A 16,263-nucleotide genomic window follows, 5' to 3' on the forward strand; every position below is an offset into this window, starting at 1 on the left:
GGATAAGGTTTTAGGAGAGAAGGAGGAGAGAGTTGAAGAGGGGGCTGAGAAGATGGGGATGAAGGAGAAGGATGATGTTTGAATATAAGTGGGTAGTGTTGTGGAGGGACCTGGATTAGGGTGTATGTCACCAGCTAGAAGGAAAATTCTAGCAAGTAAGGTGAGTTTGGGAGTGTAGGAGCTGTAGATGTGATGTTTTCGTTTGCTTCTGGGTGAAAGACAAGACTTTGGTTTTGAAGAGATTAGTACAAGAGAAGTTAAATAGAGAAGGAGAACTAGAGCATGGCAGGGTGAAGTTATGGTAGTTGAATGCTTGGGAGATATTTGATGATGGTTTTAGATAAAGAAGGTTAGCATGACTAAGAGTTTGAGTAGGAAAGGAGAAGTAGAATAGAGGTTGTCAGTATGTTGAGAAGGATAATTTGGAAAGTAGGGACTGGGAGAGGGTGGGCTACTATGAAATAGGAGGGAGGTAGAAAAGAGACAGGAATTGTCTGAGGGGTAAGATTTGGGTGGAGAGAAGGAGTGGTTGAAGATTGGTTGAAGATGATGTAACACTAGAGGGAGGAGAGTAGGAAGGATGTTATACAAAATGTATTGGAGAAGTTTGGTTGGAGTAGTGGGTGGAGAGTGATTAACAATAGTTTGATTATGATTACTGGTTGATCGGGGGTGGATGTTAGGTGGATATGGTATATCCTTAAGTAGTTTGGGGGTGGGTGGGAATGGGGGTAGGGTAGAGGAGCTGAGTGAGCCCAAGCATAGCAAGAGAGAACAGAGCGGGCATGACCAGATAGCAGCTGACTGCAGGAAAAAACAGTGAACAGTAAGTAGTGACTGAGAAAGCAGTCACAGGGCTATATTTAGAAGAGTGTGAAACAGAGGTTAGGAAAGAGGTATAAGAATGGGAGTGGTATAAGCTGGTAACTGGGTAAGTATGGTATAAAGCACAAGCACAAAGAAGCTCCTGAGGGTGTCCAAGGAAAAACAAGATAAGGGGGTTAAATTATAGGTATGTTCTGTTATGTAGCTACAGAGGGAGAAAGCAAGGGATAATAGTAAGAGTATGTAGAAGTGGGATTACAGAGGTTGAGACCAGTTAGTATAGCCGATGAGAAAGGTAGCAAGGAAGGGAAGGGGTGCTACTAGAGTGATGAGGCAGCAATACACCAGGGGGGGGGGCAGGGTCCGGCTTGTTGATGTGCAAGAAACTTTTTCTATTCAGATAATATCAGAAATATGAAAATTGACATACATTATTAGAAAAACAGTTGTTGGTAGGACCATTTTGCAGGAAATACTTTTTTGACTGGAGAATGGGGTAAGCTTGTGTTTGTTTCTGGGGTGTAAAAAAGATCTGGGCTACAACTTTATTAGAAAAACAGTTGTTGGTAGGACCATTTTTGTAGGAAATACTTTCTGACTGGAGAGTGGGGAAAGCTTGCGTACATTTCTGGGGTGTAAAAAAAATATCTGGGCTACAACCTGCACACCACTGGTACCCAGACAAGGAAATGAGGAAGGTACAGTAGAATTGAGTCTTTTGTAACTTGAAAGGGAAACGTGGGTCATCTCATAGCAGTTAGTAGGCTACTGAATGTTGTTATAGTTGAATGATTTCAGGCCTTACATTTTTTTATTGTTTAAAATCACTGGGGACTTTCCAGTTGAGCGATTATGCTTGAATTTGTACATACCAAAGAAGACATTCTATTTGAGGATAGGTGTGATAAGGGAAGAATACAGTGGTAGGATGACTTCTTTGGATCTTGAAAATATTCCCTTTGAAATGAATTAGGTCCTTTAGAAAGATTTCTTCACTGTGGTGGAAACATGCTAGTCGAGTAAGAGAGAGTTGAACATATAAGTACCCTGGGTTCTTAATGGCAGTATCTGAGGAGGAGTGCCACTTGTAACATGTGAGATGGGAGTAGCTTTTTTTGTAAAATGCTACTATGCTACACTTTGTTTTGCATTTAGCTTGAGACCATTTTCATTACACCAGCTATGTTCATATTCCAGCCCTTTTTGATGCAGTTTAATATTAGTGGATGAGCTGATTATGCCCAGTTTGCTGCCATCAGCAAACTTGGTCAACTGTACTTCAGGGATGTCTGCAAAATAACTGACAGACAGGAGAGGACCCATCACTGATCCATGTGGTACCCCACTGGTTATAGTTTTACAGTCAGAGTAGGTACCAGCAGCTTTCAGTACTTGGGTTTTGTTGGATAGCCAGTTGGCATTCCAGTTGACAACATAGTGCAAATTTTGTCTAGCTTTTCAGTATCTGTAGAAGGGGGTAGTGTTGAAAGCTTTGGCCCAGTCAAGATAAGCAGCATGCACAAATAGCCCACTGTCTTCAGCCTCAGTAAAGTTTTCAAAGAAGTTTATTAGGTTCGTGGGATAAGGCCTACCATTTACAAAACCGTACTATGTGGGTCCTAGAGTAGTTAAGTTGCCTGTGTCTGATTAAATGAATTTTGCTATGATACATTCCATGTAGCCTGAAAGAAGGTGTTTGCAGAGATGGGCTACCTCTGTCTTGGTTACTGAGGCTATAGAGTCCAAGCAGCTTTGTGGCAAGAAGGGATAGAGGGAGGTAGGCTTGATGAAGTACTTTGAAAAGAAGGGAGCCAGGGAAGATTGGCTTTTTCATGAAGTGCAGCCATTTAGCCTTACAAAGACTGAGGCAATGATGTTTATTCTGAGAAGAGTTTGATATGCACTGGCTTATTTTATTTGAGAAGGGTTGAAGGGTGGTTAAGTTTTGACAGAGTCAAATCAGAGGAGTACATACTAAGGTTGTACAAAAAGGATACCTTTTGCCTATAGCTGCTTTGACAGGGGTAGAAAGGAACTGAGAGTTCTTGTTGGCCCAGAGGAGTAGGTAGTTGATTCTGATTTGAAGTTTCTCACTGTGTTCTTGGAATTTAAGGGATTGGTCTAGCAGCATACCTAGATATCTACAGGAATTGGTAGATTTGTAATTACTGTCAATACTCAGTGATTTGAAGAATTTAGGGTAGTTTTAAAGATCATGTCTAATACATTTGCTGTACTTTTACTTTGAAACACAACACATTTATGTGCTGTCATTCGCCCCTTTATAAAAAAAAAAAAAAAGTGATTTAGTCCAAGCACAAATAAAAAAAAAAAAAGTAAACTCTTAAAATTCCTGCAAAACAAAATACTGAAGTGGCACTAAATGCAGCTGCTAATGTCTTGCTTCAGTTAGTACGTCCTGCCTGGACATGCTGACATCATTCAGGGAAGCACTCTGTGATTAATATGTTAACTGATAAACAATTGTAAGCAATTATCTTTATTAAAAAAAAAAACTGCTTTACGATTCTTTAACAATTAATGCTCCATCCCCCCCACACACACATACACAACTGTTGTACAATAACAGAATCAAAAAGAAAGAAAATATTAATCTTTGCAATTAATCATGGAAACAATTGCTAGTTTCTGAGTTCTCAGAATGGCATTGTTAACGTGCAGAGAATATTCCTGTCAGAAGAATGGAACGCAAGTGCATTCACGCTGGACTTCGTGTTTCACGGGAAATTTAAAAGTTTATTTTTTGCTTAGACTAAATCACTTTGTTTTTTTTTAAAAAAAGGTGAGTGGCAACATGAAGATGGGATGCGTTTCAAGGTAAGGCTTGTTTACAAGTACTGGAAATGTATTAACACGCAACCTTTAATGCTACATGCTGTACCTATGCACAATATTTGCCATAATTGCAAATGCATATATAATGTCATAAGGGATAAGAAAGTTAATGAGAGAGAATTTACCAGTGTTCATCATATAGATTGTGGTGTTAAACCTCTATCTTTAAAGTAGTTGCATTTGTTTTTATTAATCCTCCATTTTTCTTAGTTTTCTTGGTTTCTGTATTTCTAATCAGAAGTGGTAGGTTGCTCCACCATGCTGGGGCTATTTTAGAAATAACGTTTTTAGCGTGTAGAAAGCAAATTTGGTTAAACAAGTACATTAATTGTGCCCTTTTAAATCACATGTAGAGCTTTGTTGTTTTTTTTTTTTTTTTTTTTTATCTGTGGGCAGTATGACTCATGTATGACTCTAAAAACTAATTAATTCACTAGGAAAGTGACCCAGGTAGTAACTGCTGACTATTACGTTTTATGAAGACTTTCACATTGATGTTCATTGTGAGAGGAAATGTTAACAAATTAGTATTTTGCTTTTAACAGTTTGAGCTGATTTAAGTATCCCTATTTTTAGGTCTTTGTCCCCCCCATTATTTGTAGTTTTGTCTAGAAACACAGCCCATTGTTGTGCTGTCACTTACCCCTTTATAAAAAAAAGTGATTTAGTCCAAGCACAAATAAAAAGAGAAAAAGTAAACTCTTAAAATTGATGTTCATTGTGAGAGGACATTTTAATAAATTAGTATTTTGTTTTTAACAGTTTGAGCTGATTTAGGTATTGACTTTTGAAGACAGACTTGAAGTAATTGGCATGCCATACTCTGTCAGGAGGAGTATGTTTACGGCTATTGCTGTTCTAGTTTTAAGGGAAAGCAGGTATGAAAATGTGCATGCTGCTTTTATTTGATTAAGTACTTTGTTAATGTGGTTTCCCTCAGTTTAATTTCTCCAAGTTTCTTTGGGTTTCTAATACCAGGATTATACTTCTCAACCTCTTAGAGCAAGAAATCTAGACAAAACCACAAATAATGGGTGGGGGGACAAAAACCCCAAAATAGGGACACTTTTTAAATACTGCACTTGCAAACTTAAAAAAGTTGATGGAATAACAACTTTTGCATTAGCATGACTTTTCTGAAAGATATGAAGTCTGAAAGTCAAATGTCTGCTATTATTTTCTGACTTTAGTCCTCAGTGATTTGCAAGAAAAGCACAATTTTATGAAAAATTGGCCAAAAATATGAGGCATAAATTGGGACAGTTGAGAAGTATGACAACGGGAATGGACCCCATTCCCAAGTCAGGATGTAATTAAAGATCATGAAATTAGTATTTTTTCAATATTTGAGGTTAGTCAAAAGTGCTCTTTGCAGCACCCACAATGTGCCCAGCATTGACTCCTCCTGCAATTCACATGGAGTTGCTTGTATTGGTAGCATATCTAAGTATGACTGTAAATTCTTTATTAAACCCATTGTTCCTACTGCTGTTGGAACTGAGTATCTTTCTTCCACATTGTTATCATTTTTACCCGCAAATCCTGATATTTTGTGACTTTGTGTCTGTCTGTACATAAAACACTGTAATCACAGGTGGAGCAATTTCAGTGATCAATGCTACTCGTCTTTTTTCTTGGATCTGTTTTTGAACTGTTTGTTTGTAATGGATGAGCCCATGTGATGTACAGTTCATCATTGTCTGTAATGCTTTGTGGTTCATTTCCATTCCATTTTGGGTATGGAATAATAGATGTTCGCCTGTCAGTATGCCAAGGCATCTTTGTCTTTTTGTGGGGTGGGCGAATTACCTTCTAGTTCTTTAATAGTTATGTTTTTGGCTGTTATTTCTGTTGGCTGTCAGACATTAATGATGTCTTATTCTTTGCTGGAAGTTTGTTTGATTTGGCCAATTACAGATTGATGTGAAGTTGTCTCAACATCATGTTACAGAACGTTTATTTTATTTTCTGGGCTCTGGTTGTTGCTATGTTGGCAGCTTAAGGATGCATTTGAGTTGAGGAAGGTCTCAAGGGTAGTCATTTTTAAGTAGTGAAAACAGGAGATCCAACAATGACATCTTTTAAGAATAATGCCTGTTTCAGAATAGCAGTAAAAATCAATAGCTTTGGAACCATAGGCAGACTTTGTGAGCAGTGCCACATTTGGGGAGGTTTTTTATTAGGAAAATGTAAACTTCTGTAGCAGGAATCTTCTTTTAAGGCAGAAAAGATAGTGCCTGCTGTTCTCATCTGTGTTACAGTATATTTCGTTCTTTACATCTGAAGCCAAATTGTCTTTAAGAATATCACATTTTCATATGTAATGCACTATGTTATTGCATACAGTTTCTCTAGTGTATTTGCCAATTGGACAGTTAATTTACAGTGGGGTGGCAATCATTAATAGTAGTAGGGTATGGTATTATTAGTGTGTGTTTGCTAGTGGGAATATATTTTGTGGCTAGTCCAAGATTGTAAATGTGATTTAGAGGCTTGCGAATAGAACATGATCTCCTAGTTGTAATATTATTGGATGAGAGAAATGTTTGTCAAGGTGTAAGGTGCATTTAGTTTTTCAAGTGGTTCATGCACTTATTTTGTAATATATTTCAAATGTAATTTTGACTGAATTTAGATTTTGTGAAGTAGAGTGATTGGTGGAATATTTTTTTTTGTTTTATTAATTATTCTTATATCTGTTACTTCTGATTTTTCTTTGCAGCCCACCACATGAAGACCTGAGGACTAGTTCAAGTACACTTCCACCGGTGAAATCAAAGAATACCTTTATAGAGGCTGATAAATATTTCTTACCATTTGAGCTGGCATGCCAGTCAAAATGTCCTCGTATAGTCAGTACATCCCTAGACTGTTTACAGGTCTGTATGTGTAATTAATTATGTATGTGTAATTAATTATGTATGCTTTTAAGATATGTTATGAACACCATGGTTGTCTTTGGTCACATTAAAATGGAAAGTGCTTAGACCCATTTTTATTTGGATATTTTGTTGTGTTTCATGTTTGCAGTGCATCATGATATTTATTGGTGCAGACTTTTTTTCTTTGCTTAATTTGTCCGAGTACACAGTATTGTTAGTAGAAGAGGGCTAATCTTTTTCAGTGAGATTGCTGTAAAGTAGCTGCCATGATAATCTACCATTACCAGTTCAGCGTCTCCTATGTACTTCCCTTTCCCTGAATCATATTCAGTCTTATTTGTTCACACCCTGTCTTGCAGCTCATTTGAATACCACTGTTGCTGAGGAAAAGTTGCTTTTGGACTTCTGATAAGCAGTCCCCACCCCTCAGTATATGCAGTTCATAACTTGTATATCTTTAGTTTTTGATTCTGAATAAATTCTACTCGCAGTTAAAATTTAATCTGATGTTGTGTTTTCCATCTGTCTCAACTATTGGGTATATCTGATCCAAATCTGGCAACTTTTAGACTCTTCACTTTAGAGCTCAGACTCCTGTACTCTACCCGTGATCTCCTACCATCCTCACAGTTCCTCAGATTTCATTTGATGCTCTGGATTTGGATGTGATCTCTGAGCTCAGTGCAGTAGTTGATCTTTGTTTAAAAGATAAGTTCAGTTTTTTTTCTTTTATTAGTGGTTTTATTGTAGTTTTATTACTTTTCTTGTTTTATCCTTTTTACCTTCTGACCTTGTTGCAGGTTTTTCTTTCCCGACTTCCCTCTACTCAAAAAAGTGTTATTTTATATAGTAGTTATACTGATAGTGTGTTGTCATTCTTATTATTGCTGTTATGGTTAGTAACCAAGGGCAGGACTGGCGTTAGCATTTTGAGCCCCCCCGAGGGCAGGACCAGCATTAACATTTTGAGGCACCCCTGGACACTACAGTCTAAGTATCACACTGTCACTGCCACTCCTCCTAAGCAACATTTTAATTCATACTGCTACGTTTGAGGAGAAGTACACAGAGACTGAATTTTAGCTTTAAGGCTCTAACATTATGACAGGCCTGTGTACCACACTACTTTGGCCCATTTCAGAGAGGGACAGTCACAGCTACTGACATTTAGTTGCAGCAGTGATACATTGCAGCATCTCTTTGTACAGAGCTGGACTTAAGTGAAATGCTGCTCTAGGCAGTACCTACTGCTTCACCCCCCACAATCCTCCAGTGCTTGTCTGTCTGTTGCCCTACCCCATCCCTAGTCTCAGGCTTCCCACACCATGCACATTACTTTTTTGTTGTGTGGCTCACATTTTGCCTTTTTGCTTACTCATCAGCTTTTTCAAGAAGTCATGACTGTATATGACTGTATATGCTTGGAAGTCCATTTCGAAGATTTTTTTTTTTTACACAACCTTGTTATCCAATGATGGCTTGACCAGAAAGTGATTAAGAAAAGATATTTAGTGTTGCTATTCAACTTTAGTTTTTCTTGCATTCTTTCAACACACCTTTCCTGACCAAGACAGCACAATAGTAACTGTTTAGGAAATAACTGAAGCTGAGATTCCCAGGAGCCATAAGGTTATAGATTCTCTGGAATGCCTTTTAGATAATTTTCCTAACCTTTAATGCAAAGGTGTCCTGAACAAAAATAATGAGTAAAAAAAGAATTTCATTTTTTTTTCCAAGGAAGACCTAAGTTGTGCCCAGGGTTTAATGCACGGGTTCCCAAAATCTGCGCCGCGGCTTCCTCACAGGGGCGCCGCAAACTAATAAGCTTAGCCGCAAAATAAACAGCAAACTAATAAGCTTAGTTACTAAGCTTATTAGTTTGCGGTTTATTTTGTGGCTGCTAGCCAGTTAATTTAGTCTGTACTCAGAATTACATCATCACATTTGACGCTCCTGCTTGTTCCAGTAGACAGAAACTGGGAAAGGGTTGGACGTGGAGATGCAGGGTATAGGATATTTTACCAAGCATTATTAAAATACGGAGGCTCAACGTAATTAATATATCCTTGCTGTACAACTACAATACAGGTAAGGTATCACAATAGTGACTGTATCTGACTTGCAGACATGATCGCTGCCTGGGTCATACGTCTGTTTCGGTAAGCAGTTATTTTAAAATAAAGTCAGCAGTCAGTCCATGAAATGAATGTGTATTTCTGACTCAAGCTCAGTCTCTGCAATTGTACCTAAGTGGCTGATCTTGATTTCAGTCAGGTTTTGTTTGTTCTGATTTTGCTCCGTAGGAGATTTTTGTTGCTCGTTTCTGACACTTCTGTGAAAGTGGGTTTCCTTGGTTGTTTATGCTAACCCGCTGCTAAGATGTCAGATTTTCTTGAGTGTCGTTGTTAGACCTGATTGGTTTCTAATTAATTAACAAAAATAATGTAATACCCCTCGCTGTTTCTGGCAGTACTCAATCATGAGTTGTAGTTTTGTACATTCAGTCTTAAAACTTAATCTGAACTTTCCTGATGATGTTTTTTGTTTTTATACTCTTAATCTTTTTCTTCTTGTTTTCCTGGTCCTGTAATCTGCTACCCAGCTTGTATTTTGAGCTTTGGACTATGGTTTAATTAGAGGGAGATGCAGAGGAAAAGATCCAGTGGCATAAAATAAAATGGTTAAATTCATTTTGGATGTGTGTGAGTTTAACAGAACATGTTTTTTCTTATATTTATTTTTTTGTGATGTTCACATGTTTGGGTTCAGTGTAGAGGTCAGAAGCCATGTGCTATTATTACTGTGCTGTCTTTTATTAATTACAACAGTGTTTATGTTTGTCAGTTTCTACGTTTCTTTGTGATCTCAATTTCTACCCAAGAGGTTGCTAAAAATGGACTAAGGGGATCACTTTATTTAATCCAGTTCAAAATGAATAAGTAAATAAAACCAAAAGTTACAGAAAGTAATAAAGAAGCATTTAGAATGAAGTGTGCAGTTTTGGTTCCAGTCCTTTGTAAACGTTTCACAGTAACACACTATTTCGCAAAGTATACTTGTTAGAATTTGATAGGGGGGGGCACCTTGGGAAAACCTGGATTCAACAAGGGAGCCGAGAATCAAAAAAGTTTGGGAACCACTGGTTTAATGTTCAAACTTGAATAAACAGTAGCTCACAATAAACTAACAAGACAATTGTGAGGATATATAAATCCTACCTGCTTCCCTAAACCCCCCTCAAAAAAGACCACACTGCCTGTGCATTCCACTGGTGTTAGATTGGGATTAAAGCAGAGGTTCAAAAGGCCACAGCTGTGAATTTCAAGGGACTGCTGCCATACATATACATACTATGCTTCATCACTCCACACCCCTACCACACAAAGGCAGCCAAGTGTATACATGCCAGATGTATTAAGTAAAATGAAAAAATTGTGATTACGTAATTTATTTCATGTTGTTGCTCCTAGACAGCGTACTGTTTGCCCACTAGGTATAGTAGCCTTCTTTGTATACCTCTGATATCTGTGAGAAATGTAAAAGAAACTGTGATCCCACTGCCCTCAGCCCAAACACAAGCTATAAAGACCTTCTGTGCACATCTCTACTTTTATAATTTTCATCACAATCAAACCTTAATAGGGCGGCCACAGTGGTGCAGCGGTTAGCGTTGTCACCTCACAGCAAGAGGTTCTCCGGTTCGATCCTTGGCTGGGGTACCTTCTGTGTGGAGTCTCCATGTCCTCCCTGTGGTCGCGTGGGTTTCCTCTGGGTGCTCCGGTTTCCTCCCACATCCCAAAGACATGCTGTAGGTGGATTGGACACTCTAAATTGGCCGTAGGTGTGAGTGTGCACATGTGTGTGCCTTCCGTGGAACGTTGGGCGCCGAGCTGGCAACTCGACACTGTAAAACTCCACTGCCAATCTTGAGCAGACAAGTGATCTGCTGTGGTGACCCCTAACTGAGAAAAAGCCGAAAGAAGAAAAAGATCACAATCAAACCTTAATGTCACACAATCTCCTGCATTCCACACAACCTACAGCAACCTTCTGCACATCTGAGCAGGACTGGTTTTAGATTGGGTTCCTATGAGGGCAGAGGCCCCCACTAAGTCCATTTCAATATCCATTTATACAGTCTGAGGCCTAGAAGCTTTAATTGTCTGAATGTTCTGTGATGTATTTTATTACTTACTTTCGAAATGTAATGACTTGTTAACTTTTTTTTACTGCCACTTAGAAGAGTTGTGTATGGGCTTGACATATTATTGTGTGTGTGCACAGATAAAAATCAGTGGTATTTTTGTACACGCAAACACACACACACACACACACACACACACACACACACACACACACACACACACACACAAACTTGCAGAACATGGATAAATGTACACACAGACAGGGAGAGTATGCAGACAGAGGAAGAAAAAAAAAATAAAAAAAAAACATAGCCAAGAACTCAGTAAGAACAAACCACTGTGAAATGGCAGTGCTACTCACTGAGCCACTCTAACAATGGATGGCACAGTGGTAGCATTGTCACATCACAACAAGAGGTTCTCTGGTATGATTCTCTGCTAGAGTGCCTTCTTTGCAGAGTCTGCATGTCCTCCCTGCATTCATGTGGGTTTTCTCCGTGTACTTCGGTTTCCTCCCACGTTACAAAGACATGCATCTGGTGTGCTTCTCCTCAGGCCTCTTTTGAAAATTGGCTTTGTTCCAAGTCGGACTTTCCCGTTAAACAAATGTTAAATAAAAATAAATAAAATGACTAAAAACAGTGAACAGTTGTTTTCACACGCATCTTCCTGCCAAGCTTCCAAATGTAGTTGGTTATCATGTGTACAGTCTATGTTTATGATGGTAAGTGAAAGAAAATATTGCCAGCTTGTTACTCTTAAATACCCCCCCCCCTTCACATACAATCTTAATGGCAGTGCTGTTGATGATTGTGCTAGAAATTTAAAGTAATTATAGCCACTGTGTTACTCTTACACTGCTTGCACATGTGCTAATGCATACAGAAAGCAGGCACACACACACACACACACACACACACACACACACACACACACAAGCATAAGCCATAGCAATACTAGTTTTGTACTTATTTCAGCAAATATTAACACATTGTGCGACAATAGTACTGCCACACCAGATCAGTAACTGCTGTTTAGCATTTGTCAAAAAGCCGCAGGGTAAGTCAGTTTTATTTACCTTGTGACAGACTCTCTATCCCAGGCCAGTAATCAAGGAGCCTCAATCCTCACCACTGACACTGATATGTGACGGCCTGTCTACCCCAGACCAGTAATCAAGGAGCCTCAATCCTCATCACTGACACTGGTGAGAGACTGTCACCAAAAACAGGAATGTATTTACACGGTATTTTAAGATGCAGGTCTCTGCATAAAGCACAATTTCCCCTCAAGAGCACACAGGGAACACGCTCCAGACTTGAGACTGGACTGTCTGTCTATCCAGATTGCAAACAAGGCTCACTGTGTCAAGCAGCAAGGCTTTTTGGAGTGGCCATGACGTCACTAAAATAAGCACAAGTATTCTCAAGGTATTAAAAGTATTCTGTAAAAGACCAGCCACAGTGAAAGTTATAAAATATTTAATAATAAATAATAAAATAGAAAACATGAGAATACTAAATATCTAAGTATACAAACACCAGAGTTTCAATCACAGGAGAAATAAAAATAACACAGTTGGACAGATTCAAATAGATGCAGAAAAACAATACATAACTAATTTCACTATATTTCCTGACTGTCTAAAAAATAACTGTTCCCTAGCTAACTTAATTCATGCAGCAAGGCAAGATTAGATGCTGAGATGCTTACTTCCACAAGGCAAGGTGATGAGCTTCCAACTTATTGAACTAAACTAACAATTAACCGACTGTGATAACTGCCATAGATTTTTATATCGGATTCCAAAGAAAACCAAACAACGCAAGCTGCTCTGAGAGTTCCATCCTCTCAGTGCTGGTTATAGAATGAGATCACATTTGATCACCTGACTGTGGTACAATACATACTCAGAGCTTTGTTAAGATGTGTTACAGTATTTGAAAATTATGGAATGATTTCAAAAACTTCTGTTCTTCCCTTCCAGAATTCTTTGTTTAAAGAAATACATTTAATCAGTTATAGTAACACCATTGATAAAGTATCTGCACAAGCCAGTGTGATAGTCAAATGAAACAAAACTATTAACAAAACTCCAGCCAACCATGGTGGCATATGCCACACATGCACCTCCCACTGTCCCTGGCACAAACAGCAACACCTCACATCATCACATACCTCATTGAGGAGTAATGCAGACCTGTCACTGTCCTTGATTTCACCTTATAATTTTTTGTTCTGTCCCTTAAAAAAGTTTGATTTGCTGGTAAATCATTCAAGATTACAGACAGTCTGTTAATCCAGACATCAGAGTGTCAGACTTCTTGTCCAAAAAATGCATTTTGATGCAAAATGTGTTATTCTATTACCCTTCTAAGAGAATTGGAGTAATATTTAAAAAGTGTTCATGATTTTGAGCCTTTATTCTGCTGTTATTTTTGACTTTGAACAGACTTCTTGAGCAAAGAAGCTGAAAGCTATAGAATCTAGTGTTCTGCCAGTATTTATAAAACTCCCTGAAAAATAAAATCATCCCTGACTTCTTGCAGCATCAACTCTTCTTAAAATCCAAGGTAAGCATGGAGATTGGTTTGGTCATGTTCATTCACTGATAATCAGCTTTATTCTAACAGTTATATCACAGCCCTGTTTCAGATAAAGAGCATAATCAGAAAATGACTATTTTTTTCGCCTTCTTATTTTTCCTCAAACAGCAGCAGCTTTTTTGGGGTGGGTCCCCCACACAGCCTAAGATGATTAAGGGAGGTAGCTTGCAGCCATGGTTATAGGTGCCTAAGGCTGGCTATTATGTTTGCTTTAGTGGAGCGAATGTCAACCAGAAGGATTTAATAAAGTTAAGGGCACTATTTATGTTGCTTGACAAAACACTGTTACTATACCAGATGTATCTTCAAATTTTAAAGGAGAAATAAGCAAGAGCTGTTATTATTACCCATCTGGTTTACAAAGTACACAAGACTGCTATATCAGTTTTTGATGGTTCGACAAACATGACACAAAATATCAAAATAAGATAACTTGCTGTGGTTGGGGGCCCACAGCAACTGCAGGATAATGTCGGCAATGAAGTATGGTCTGGTCAGTGTTCTGCTATTGAACTTGATAAGACTTTCCTTCATTTTTTTTTTCAAATCAGGTTTCAAGTGTATGTATCGTTAACTTGGTTTTCTCTTGTTTGTTTGCTCATGACACTTCAAGAGGTATTGTTATCCCTCTGCCTTGGGGGGAGGATGTTGCCCTGTTGGCAAAGGTAGCCTACAGAAGCAGGGGTTCAGAGCCTCTTTTTCTGACAAATCCTTCAAGTGTTCTTGAAAAGTTCTCTTGCTGCACTCTGGAGGCAGCCATAGAAACTTATCTCTGCATCACCAAGTGTTATTAGCCATCACACAAGATTCTTAAGGGCAGAGAATATCTCTGCATCACCAAGTGTTATTAGCTATCACACAAGATTCTTGAGGGCAGAGAATCATATCCAAATGCTACATTATTCCCTTTGTTTTCCATCATCAAAACACGCAAAGAAGACTTCCTGATGTTCCACCCCTCAGAGGAAGGCAGCAACCTTGGAAGTTTAAAGTTGCTAGAGAAATAAATCATCCAGGAGGTTCCACCAGGAAACCAAGTTTCCAGAGTCTACTCCAAATTCTTTTTGTTTCTAAAGAAAAAGAGGGACCTCAGTCCCATTCTGGACCTCAGTCATATGACTCAGTTCTTAAGACAGATAAAATACCAGATCGTCACAGTTCAGTCCATTTTGCCTCTTTTTGAGTTAGTACAACTGATGTGCTCAGTAGACCTTCAGGATGCCTGGTACCACATCAAGAAAGCAATGCACTCCAGGAGTTTCCTCTGCTTTCTGCTTTGAGCCAGCCACTTACAGTTCAGGGCACTGCCTTATGGTCTCACCACAGCCTCCCGAGTGTTCATCAAATGCGTGGCAGTGGTTGCATCACACCTCAGGTGGCAGGGGTTTTGGCTGTTCACATACTTAGGTGACTAGCTCATAACAGCTTCCATGAGTGATCGACTTGTTTGAATTAGGGGTTACTTGCTTCATTTATTCCCATTGTTAGAAATCCCAATCATTATGGAGAAATCACAGTAGATTCCATTCCAGATTGAGTTTATAGGATGCCACCTGAGTACTTCTTCTCAGATCGCCAAACTACCAGATTTCTGAGTAGTTACCCTGCATCAACAGGCATTCAAAGTTCTGTTGTATTCAAACCCCTGGGAAAGTCTATTTTTCGATTACTGGGTTCAGTAGCAACTTCCATAACTCTGGTCCCTCGTGCCAGGGTTTACATGAGGATGCTACAGTGGACTGTCTCAGTCCAGTGGTCCATGTTGTCAACCCATGCAATTTCCAGTCAGTCTAACAAGGATAGGCAGACATCATATTCTTTGGTGGTTAACTTCCCCTCTGATTTCTGTAGGTCATTCCTTAATTTTTCCCATCTCCCATGGCCACTGTTACCAGTGATGCTTTCCTTCTGGGCTGGGGGACATTTCAAAGGGAAGGTGGTCCAAGGCATGAGGACATCGACAAAGGGAAGGTGGTCCAAGGCATGAGGACATCGACAGAAGCAAGTTTCACATTAGTGTACTAGAGATGAGGGCAATTCCCTTGTTGTTGCAAGCCTTTGAGTCCCTCCTTATGGGTGCAGTTTCCATTCAGACGGACTATGTCAGTAGTCTGGTATGTCAACAAACAAGGGAGAACCCGATCATATCCATTGTGTCAGGAAGATATGAAGATGTGGCAGTGGGCGATGTTTTCCCAATGCGTTTTTGTAACAATGCATATTCTAGTGAAGTCCAGTGTGTTAGCAAATAAACTGAGGAGATCTATTCTTCTGCCTCATGAGCAATCTCTGTCAGCCAGTGGCTACCAAGATTTTCAGCCACTGGGGCCTGCTTTGCTGCTATATTTTTGCTATCCCTCTCACCCCCAAGTACAGCAGCTATTTTGACCCAATTCCTCAAGAGAGAGAATCATAGTAATGCTCTGATCGACAATTGACCCATGAGCCTTCAGTATGCCTGTCCATCCTTTCTTCTCTTATCAGTGTTTCTTCAGAAAGCTATCTGGTGTAAGATGAAAGTGATCCCCCTGACCCTTTTTCTATGGCCTCCTCTGATACATCACCCCCTTGGGTGCTGGACCTCCTCCAGATCTGGCCTCTCACCTGTCCAACCATAATCATCCAGACATCAAGGGCCTAAGATTTACTACTTGCTTTCTCTACTTCCAGTGATGGACAGAAATTCCAGAATTTCTTCTTTTGTGATATATATTCTCATTCCGAGAAACCAGCTACTAAAAAAGTCTATAATATTAAGGGGAAAAGATTTTCCATTTCAGCTTCTTGAAAGGATTTAGATCTTTTCTTAGCTTCCTTGCCTTCTGTTTTGGAATTTTTGGTAAGTCTGTTTTGTAAAGGTGTGAGTTTTTCACCATTAAGGTTCAACTGGAGGCGATTTCCAGTTTTCATGTGGGAGAAAATCATACTCCTGTTGCTTCATTGAAGTTA

General features: G+C 39.1%; 1 protein-coding gene across 2 annotated transcripts in view; it reads left to right on the forward strand.

The window, feature by feature from the left end:
• The window catches only part of ARFGEF1 (ADP ribosylation factor guanine nucleotide exchange factor 1), a 4,299,619-nt gene that overhangs the window by 254,871 nt on the left and 4,028,485 nt on the right, over positions 1-16,263 (forward strand). For both annotated transcript variants that reach the window (XM_044067163.1, XR_006364243.1), the window contains exon 3: positions 6,404-6,560. In XM_044067163.1, coding sequence (XP_043923098.1) covers positions 6,404-6,560 — 157 coding nt within the window. The remainder of the gene's footprint in view (positions 1-6,403; positions 6,561-16,263) is intronic.

Source organism: Protopterus annectens, chromosome 3.part1, assembly GCF_019279795.1.
Source record: "Protopterus annectens isolate FY-2018-M chromosome 3.part1, PAN1.0, whole genome shotgun sequence".
Taxonomy (NCBI): Eukaryota; Metazoa; Chordata; order Ceratodontiformes; family Protopteridae; genus Protopterus; species Protopterus annectens.